Genomic DNA, 9549 nt, shown 5'->3' with positions numbered 1-9549 from the left:
GAAAGAAAACTTGAGATTCTATCAAATACGATTAGCATTACAACCTGACCGATTGCGTGTTGGACAACGCTAAATTGCAATGTGCACCAGGCTTTTCCCGTTTAACTGTTTTTCCACCTGTCCACGGTCAATGCAATATGCGCGCCAACAGGTAATTGACTCAGCGGAGCTAAACTCAAAATTATTTAGCTTAGTGATCCCTGTGATACTTCGAGAATCATCTGGTGTGTCAGTGTTGGTGTTAAGAGCTGGAGACCACTTAATCTTCCACGGCATAGAGATATCCGAAATTTCCAGGAGTACCCCCTCCCCTCCCCCCCCCCCCCCCCCCCCCGCTTCCCGACTGTAGCTACAACTAAGAGCCATTCAAGAACAAGAAATCATTGCTCCTGGATAGGTCAGCTTTAAGAGCAAGAGCAGTGAGCAAGAGCAGTGAAAGCGTGACTGGGCTGCTCGTACGGTTGTGTGACAACTTTTACTGAGTCTCGAATATCAGCCACGCAGCACGGTTGCCGATATGATAAAAACAGATTCCTGAGGCCCCTGATTCTTACAGCAGAAAGATTGGGCTCTTTAAGGCAATGTGGAGTGGTATTGAGGGGAATCGACGGCTTTTAGGTATGTTTTCTGTAACATTTTCGGATTAATTTAGTCGTATTAATATTTTGTTTATTTGTTTCGGGGCAGAGCGTTTCACTTCTTGTTTCCATTTTATATAGGCGAAATTTATTTGGGACTTGCCACTACACTTTTAAACTTACACTTTTGATGAGCGCGGTTTGATTTTGTTGTTGTACCGGTAATACTTTGCCGAATTAACCTCTCGACTTCTTGAACTTGAACGGAGGTCGGCTATTTGCCAAATTAGAATAAGGGCGCGATTTTGATTTGCTTCAAGATATTTCAACTCGATTAATTTACAGTCCTTTAACGTCCTTAATGCTAAACAGCATTCCAAGTTGACCCATTATTGTGTCTAAACGAACTTAAAGCGTTTTGGTGAACCGAAAACATTAAGGTTACAGGAAATCTCTTGCGTTTGTCGTGAAAACAATTCAGAGTGTTGTTTACATTAGTGAAATACACGCGATGACAGACTAGACATGACGGCGGACAGGAAATTAAACAAAGTTAACGCGCAATGTTTCGAAAACGTCTAAAAACAGTTTCTATGTAGTGGACATTATGTTTCTACTGATAGCAGTGAATTGACGGGATTTTAATGAATGATGGCCTTTTACTTTCGCCGTTGAAACTGATTTGTCTCTTGTTCGTGTATAATTATTGTGTTATTTGCGCCCAACACATTGACATAGATTTTCATTTTTCTCAAAGGGAAATACTGCGAGTTCGAGCATGAAACTTGGCATGATATATGTTTAATAATGATATTTCTAGGCTGTAAAGTAAAATAATCGGAAAGTGAGGTACCAGATGCATTTTTATGCTGTTAAACATGACCTATATTTTGCCGTTATTTTTCACACGCTTCATAGGTGTTTTTAGAATGGTTAGGAAAACCACTATATCAACATCTCTGAGATTAGTTTAAAACGAGGAATAAATTAGAGTGGTTGTTCCACATTTGTGTGAAGTTTGAAGTCAATTGAATTTATTTTAAGACTTTACCAGCGCTTCGTCCTCGCACCTTATTTCGGTCATTTTATTACACGAAAAACCGCACTTTGACCGCGCTTTCAAATTTTCGCGAATTTCTGAAAAATAAAAATTTGCTGGAACCTTGAAATATGATTTTTAGAATTAGGTCACCTAAGGGTATCTTTGGGCAAAATATGAGCGATTTGCCAAATGGGTCGTTGACCGGCGGTTCTCGATCCTAACAGTCAGCCGTTCTTAAATATTCACATCGTCTTCGGCGAATAATTGTTATTTGTAAATGAGTGAATCGTGTTTAAAGTGAAAAAAAAAATCATTGTTGAAAAACCAACTTTGCCCTCATTTACATTTATTTAAATCTCAAATGGCGTTTCTTACATTGTAGGTGGCATTACAATTCAGGGTAAATTGTAAAAGAGCTTAAATTAGCTCAGAAAACTAGCAAATGGAAATTTTGTAAAATTATTAACAATTTTCGAAACCACCATGAACTACATCCCGCAATATTTTATCCTTCGCTTTTATGCTGATAACATAAAATTTTTGATATAAAAAATAGCTCAAACTATCACTGTTATGTCTGTAGAACAATTATTCGCCGAAGTGCAAGTGAATAGCACTTTGTTTATCACCTGCGAGTTAACCAATCATAACGCGTGAAAAGCACTAGCTGTTCACTTGTGTGGTATAAAAAAAACATGGTACAGATTTTGATGTTATTAACACTGTAGATTATTCCTGGTATGAAAATTAACGGACAGCTGTTTGTCCTTCTGCTTTTCTGTGCTTTGTATTCGTGACGCCTTGTTTTGCGTGTTCTTCACTGGCCATGGGGCGTTCTTCAAGATGAACCGAACTTTCCCCTCCTGGAAATTTTCATCTGTTTCTGGCCATGCCTTGTTGACAACTCGCCTTCCAGATTCTAGTTGGCGGAATGATAACCGTCTTACTTCATTACGCTGGCCATTTGTATCATCTGCATTTTCTCTGTTTTTCGCCTCTCCAATCGTATTATCGTGAACTTCCTTGCCTGTTGTAGCTTGGTCTGTAATGTTAAGCGGATTTTTCTGCTCCGCTCTTTTGATCGTTTCAAGGAAGGAACTTCTACCACAGGGATCTTTCATTAGTTGCTTCAAAGCCAAACGAAATCTTCTTGCTCTGAAAAAATAGATAACGGGATTGATTCCACTGGACAGGAAAAGACTGAAGTTTACTAAGAATGTGATCCAGTTGCTAGTTGAATGAGGATTGTGACGATCCCATACTGCAAACCAAACAGGTTGAATGAAACACACCGATAATACCACCACTATAATGGCCACAGTTTTGGAAGCCTTGACGTCCTGTTGCAGTCTTGCCTTAGCATGGATCGGCGATAAGTGTAGGCTTTTCCTCTGCGAAGAAACAGTTTAAATTTACTTTACCGCGAGGGGTAACTAGAAAGGCATGGAACGGAAAATTTGGCGAAAAGCTAATATTAAAAACAGAATGGTGCCAAATTCCCCGTGTTTCTTTAGAGTTCGATCTAAAAGCGAAATTCCGAGTATTGTTGTGTACAATCTTAAAATCTTGCTGCAGGCTACGTGTGTGTTTAAAATAAAAGTGACGAGAAAGGTTACAAGAACGTGCGCATTTTTTCCTCTTCAAGGAAGTGCAAACCTACAGTTGAATCAATAATTCTCAGCTCATGATCAAGCTTATTACTAACCTGTAATTTCCTCCGCCGCATGGAAAAGACAATCAGGACACCAACGGCTATCGCACACACAATAAACAAAGTCATAGCTGTTGCTTGAAAAGTTTTATATTGAGAATAGATGTGCTGGCGATATGCGTACACATGGGCATCTTGAAGGTCGACATCAAAAAGAGGAATAGAGAATAACGAGAGAACGACCAAGCTGATCAGCCATTCAAGAACAACTACGCAGATGGCTTTTTGTTTCGTCTTCCAAGTGAAATATCGGAAGTCGAAGGCTATTCCCAGAGACGCGTTCACCAACAGTGACAATGTTGAGACAAGATGGAGTAAGATAAACAATCGACTCAGGTAAACCAAAAGAATTGCCAGAGTTTTTCCTTTAAGCCAGCTCACTTCTAGGACGCCATACAGTAGGTACGTCGGCATGTTGATCAGTGCGTTCAGGAGGTCGACCAGTGCAGCATTAGCGAGGAGAATGTTTGGAAAGGTACGAAGCTTCTTGAACCGAGCAATGACAGCAAGAATGAGCCCATTAGCTAGAGACGAGGAGATGATCAACGTTGAAAGACAGCAGCCATGGAAATAATGGCGCTCAATGGTTTGATGAAAGGCATGATGTTTTTTGTATGAGTTTTTCTTATCTGATGATTTGATCTGCTGAGTCACATCACGGCCAGAGAAATATCAAATCACGGTTTACCTTCTCAGATCAAGTCTTTGTGCATTTCTTCTTTCAAGCCCTCGATCTCAGATAAGTAAAAAAAAATCATTTAAGACATACCACGACAATTGTTAGGGAAAATGAATGACTTTACCAGCGACATTTTCACTGAGTGAACGAAGCAACTTGATTCGGATTTCGGTTGAACTGACCTGTTAATTTTCACATCGCCTTGTGTCGGTGGTGACTTTGAACATTAACTCGGTTAAATGTGTCTTTTCTGAGTTAATTGTTACCTGGACGGCCAGCTAGAGCGTTTCTTTTCATATTTTTAATTGATCAGAAAGCTAAGCTAAAGGTTATTGTTTATACATAATCAGGCCTCTAATCGTGCAATTTAAGGCGTGATAATTGTTGAATATAAATGAAGCTAGGTATCAAACTTTGATCGGGCATATAATAATTCCCTGCTAATTATGTGTTATTTTTTTTCCTGGATAATTTCTTGCCCTTTACGGAGCTAGCGGCTTGAGCTAAGGATTAAAAAGTAATTTGAATGGTTTCAGAACCCATTTTTAACGGTTTAAAGCAAAAATAGAACAGAGTTACTTTTAGCTACTTTTGCGGCATCTTTTTAACTCTCAAGAGCTTCCGTGATTTTTACACACTCTTATAATATGACTGAATAAATTACATCCTTGTGATTGGCAGAAAGCAAGCCAGTCGATCGTTAATTTTTAATTTGCCCTGCGGTGAAAATCGATACAGGCGCGTTAGTAAGTTTTCTCGGTCATAACATAAATTAAATGAGTATCCATATGAAAGCTCACATTAAAACATTTATAAATACTGTATATTAAGTAAAAAGGCAAATAAACAGAATGAATGAATGAATGAATGAAAAGCTAGCTAGAGTAGCTGAGGAATTACATTCTTCGTGAGTATAAACCAATGAACCAGTTAGAACTCAAAGTTAGAAATACAAGTAGTCAGCACAAGCGCAGGGAAACGCATTATCCGTATTTGAATGAAATTAGCTTGCAATACACCTTATTCCAAAATGGCCGCCATTTTAGTATTCTTTTGTTTACTTGAAAATGAGCCCTTGTTGCCTCGTTTAAGGGAAAATATTCTTTTGAATTTCGAGTTTAAGAGCGAGGCAAAAAGGGCTAATTTGCAAGTAAACAAAAGAATACTTAAATGGCGGCCATTTTGGAATAACGCGTATGGAGGCTTGTATGCATTTGAAAAGACTCCCCGCATTAGCCTCGGTTGCAAGCTAGTTCCAGTCCAATACCGGGAATATGAAAATAGTCTATTGCGGCAACAGGGCTGAATAACGTCTGCGCATGTGCGAGAGGTCAGCACAACAAAATCAAATTTCGGCGCGAACGTGATGTGTGGTTCTTTCGTGTTCAGTTGAATGACGACAAGAAAGGAGCAGGAATTTTACCATTATTTTGGCACCTAAAAGCAAATATCTCCTTTTTATGCTTTGGAAAATGACAATTTAAACAATTCGAAGTTTTTGTTCCCAAAGAAATGCCGAGAAATACAAGAAAACTTGTAGTTAACGTGGTAAATATTTAGAGCTTTGGATTCAACCGCCACGATTCAGCGTCGTTTCGATTGACAGTCGTTTGCTTCGTTTGAGAGAAAAATGATGTTTGGGGGACATTGACGGCAACACGAGAGTTTGGAAAAGTGTCGCCAGACGTGAGTATTACGATCTTAGTTTGTTTTGTAATCAAAATGGCACCTTTCTTTAGCGAGTCGTAAAATTTATTTTAACACAAACGCTGTGGTATGGTATTGCTGTCGTAAAACTTGTATGGTCAGCATCTGCATGCACTCGTAAGCTTACTTGCAAGACTTAAAGCTCAAAAAATGCTTTCTCCAGGAACGTATATTGTTGGCTACATGTACCTATACAACTGTAGAGTACTTTTATGTACAGAGTTTGCTTATCTTAATCGATCGACATATTTCATTATCTAAATGAAGCACATGTTACTGTTCCTAAATTATGTGGGATGCTGTTAATCGTTTTAAACCATGAAAGCAGTTCAAACGCTGCATCGTTTGGGGCCATTGCCAAAAATGCTCCACTTGTCCCATGGTAATGACTGTCAAACACAGTTATTCCATTCTGTGTAGGGATGAATGCCACCGTTTTGTCATTTATAATGAAGATACATGCTGTCTTGGTATTGTTCAGCTGGGCTTGGTTTAAGTGGTACGGCAGGCTTGCTGCTGGAGTCTGCTCTCTGATGATACTGACTGGCAACTCTGCAGAGACATCAAGGCTATCAAGGGCATTTGTCTGCTCCATTTTAGTTGCTGCTTCCTGCACACCATAGAGCTCCCCACCACTGTTTTCATAGTATTTAAACATAGCGGTCTGGCACTGGCTACAAAATATAATGCATAATGTATAATGTATATTAAAAGCTTTTCTACTGCATCTGCATGTGTGTAAACACTCATTCGAATGGAAGAACCATTTCTAATTATTTATAACTATTTTTTAAACATTAATTAATGCAGTGGGGGATAATGTGGAGGGAATGTTTAATCAGAAAAATTATTTCATTTTAGAATACACAAATTTACTCATCTGTCGTACCTGCATGTTTCCTCTTGTTGCAGTGCCCCCTCAGAGTTATTTAGTTTTAATTAGTAAATACAATTATACAAACAGTGTACTTTATCCTACAGGAATAGTAAATTTGTTGAAACTTCTACATGTATACCTGAAGATGTTATTTCCTTATTTTCCAGTGTTTTCCCAAGTTGACTGACCATGCTTTGTGAAGCATTCTCCTAAGAAGATTCATACCAAAACATTGTCTCCATGTTGTTATTACTGACAATTTTTATAATTAGAAATTGATTATTATCACATTTAATTATTATATGTACATATACCTGTCTGCCATCAGGCGACTGAACACTGGTTGGAGAGGAGGTTGACGGTTTACTGTTTCTCTGTAAGGAGCAGATACATGATAAAATACTTTGGTATAGTTCTGGAAAGATTTTTTGTGATAAGAAAGTAGCAAATATGCAGTATTGTTTTGGTGGGCAGAATTGGCAAATAAACAAATGAACAAAATATGGCTCCAGCCTATTTTGTGTGTGTGTGTGTGTGTGGACTTTGTGGGACTGGTATTTCAGTTTCAGGGGCATCAAATATTAGTTATATGTTGTATAATTATCTCAATGTTGCATTAGACGAAAACAAGCACTTCACTTACTTGTACTGGTGGGACATAGTCTGGATCACTGGAGAAAACACTATCAGCAATCGTGAACACTAGCTTATTACACCATCGGGTGGGTAACCCGAAAACAGACCCCCTGTCCGCAGACCCCCACTACGGACCGGGTCTGCGGACTACCTATGGACCGGTCCACGGACTCCCCCAACGGACCCCCTCTACGGACCACCCCCCAAAATATAATAAAATTAATAAATAAAATATTTCATTTACGGGTTGTCTAATAGATTACTCGTGACAGCGAAATTCCGAATGTTACATTGAACAAATGTAACAGACCTAGATTCTGGCTCGGGTGCAATTCAAATCATTACACATTGCTATTTCCTTTGCTGTGGCCATAAAATATATGAAAGACACGTACGGGGAAGCCTCCGGGAAGCCTCAAAATTTGTGCTCTTTTCCGTCTGCCATTTTGTTCAGCCCATTTTCCCGTGGGTTTGTAAACTCATTCCAGGCTTCACAATTTGCTCAGCGGAATAACATACAAACAATTAACGGCCTAAAAATATATCTTCCATAGCCTGATTGAGCCACGAATGGAAGGTAAGAACTTTCCTTCTTACCATCGGCATTTCCTTACACTGAAAAAAGCTTTTAGGCCTTTTTTGGGGGGAGGGGTGGGGGGGGGGGGTTGGGGTGTTAAAACCCGAGTCTGTTACATTTGTACAGTGTAACACTGGAAAAATCACCGACACAAGTCTGAATCTATTTGGCAACCCATAAGTGAAATCTTTATTTATTATTTTTACACTATTTTAGGGTGGTCCGTAGAGGGGGTCCGTAGGGGTAGTCCATGGACCGGTCCGTTGTGGGGGTCCGCGGACCGGGGGTCAGTGTTTTCAGGTTACACCCATCGGGTTTCGGGCCGGTAAGTAGGGACATTAGCTCCTACCCGATCAAAGAGAGGGTAAAACCGCCTGGGGACTTTTCTTTTCGACAGCTCAGTGGAGTGCTCCAAGAGTGGAGACGAGCAATATTCATTCGCTTCCCGAGTGGCTCTCATCCAATTCCGAGTACAGGCCCAGCAATTTAAATTCCCGTCCACGAACCGAGCAATGGCCTCGTCAAACCGCCTCAATCGACCTTGGCATGTTTCTCCAGCTCGTGTTCGCTTAACAAACCAGAAAGTCCGCTCATTTGGTTTTGCATTTGCCCCAAAAAACAATAGAATGGACGTAAATAAAATCCCAAACACGGCGAAAGATGTCATCTCCGAAGTCCTCGATAAATCTATCGTGTTCACGCGCTGTTTTCACCAATTGTACAAACTTTAAACCCCTGTGTACAAAAAGGTATGTGCCGGCCAATGGTCGAGGGAACTAGTGAAAAGATTTCTTTCTACCGTTTTTAGTTTGGCTCTACTTTTTCCCCATAAACCGGGCGCTATACGAAACTTTTTGAAAACGCCGCCATTTTTTCGAGGTTTGTTATGGTGCCCAGGCCGTTCGCGGTAGCACGAGCCATGAGATCTCGCACATGCGCAGACGTTATTCAGCCCTGTTTATTGCGGCAGGCTTTGGTTCTGCGTTTTATTGGCAGAGCAAGTTTCGCAAACATAATAAAGAGAGAAGCAAAATCAAAACGATTCGCAGTTACTGTTGGCACTCGATTTCTGAAGTACGGAGTGATCTTAAATAACTTTCAGAGGGATTACAGTAGGAATAAGGACTTTATATATGTGGAATTTAACATCTTATCCCTGATACTCTCTTGTCAGTCATACTTTGGATGTGTCTTGGGACCCGTTTCTTAAAGTGCACCTAACGCTCAAATTTTTTTTTCGCTAAAACGAATCTACATGTTATTTGAAATACTTCTGCGAAAAAATTTTTGGATTCGGTTAAATCCTCGATTTTCTGTGCCCCGACGAAATCGCGAAAATAGCTCCAAAACACCGCCATTTTGTTTCACGACCGAGTTTGAGGAGAATGGGTCCAGCGGCTGGTGTGACGTCTACCCAGGAAGATCGAATAACTCACGTCCTCTCATTTCCTTCAGGATGGTGCAATACACATTCGAAAAGTGCGCAGAAATGCCTTCCAGAAGTGCTATCGGCTGTTGCAGCAATATCCCAGATCTAAAAAAAGATATACTGTACAATTTACTAGCGATGATCGGTCAATGGTACAATAAAGACATAACGATGGTTGATTTTGTCGAACCGAAACACGCGAACTGAGTCTGTGAGAACCATTGAAGAACTCTCACTGGAATTTGTTCCGCAGACTTTCAAACGCTATTTTCAAAATTTTCTGCTCAAAGCCAATCAGCAATTTGTCGAAATA

The 9549-nt window shown here is 40.0% G+C and overlaps 1 protein-coding gene and 1 long non-coding RNA gene across 2 annotated transcripts; one reads left to right on the top strand and one right to left on the bottom strand.

The window, feature by feature from the left end:
• Window positions 1-5313: 5313 nt before the first annotated feature.
• Window positions 5314-7449, top strand: LOC149096698 (uncharacterized). The gene is made up of 2 exons (XR_016204677.1): window positions 5314-5696; window positions 6762-7449. It is a non-coding gene; the product is annotated as an uncharacterized LOC149096698 (long non-coding RNA).
• Window positions 5871-6804, bottom strand: LOC149096699 (uncharacterized). The gene is made up of 2 exons (XM_089281596.1): window positions 6734-6804; window positions 5871-6391 (listed from the first exon to the last, which is right to left on the bottom strand). The coding sequence occupies exon 2, from the start codon at window positions 6373-6375 to the stop codon at window positions 5971-5973; it is 405 nt and encodes a 134-aa protein (XP_089137722.1). The 5' UTR covers window positions 6376-6391; window positions 6734-6804; the 3' UTR covers window positions 5871-5970.
• Window positions 7450-9549: the final 2100 nt, after the last annotated feature.

The sequence above is a fragment of the Orbicella faveolata genome, unplaced genomic scaffold (genome assembly GCF_042242905.1).
Source record: "Orbicella faveolata isolate gen_17 unplaced genomic scaffold, um_ofav_v1 contig_48, whole genome shotgun sequence".
In the NCBI taxonomy this organism is placed as follows: domain Eukaryota; kingdom Metazoa; phylum Cnidaria; class Anthozoa; order Scleractinia; family Merulinidae; genus Orbicella; species Orbicella faveolata.
This window is presented reverse-complemented; position numbering and strand designations above follow the sequence as displayed.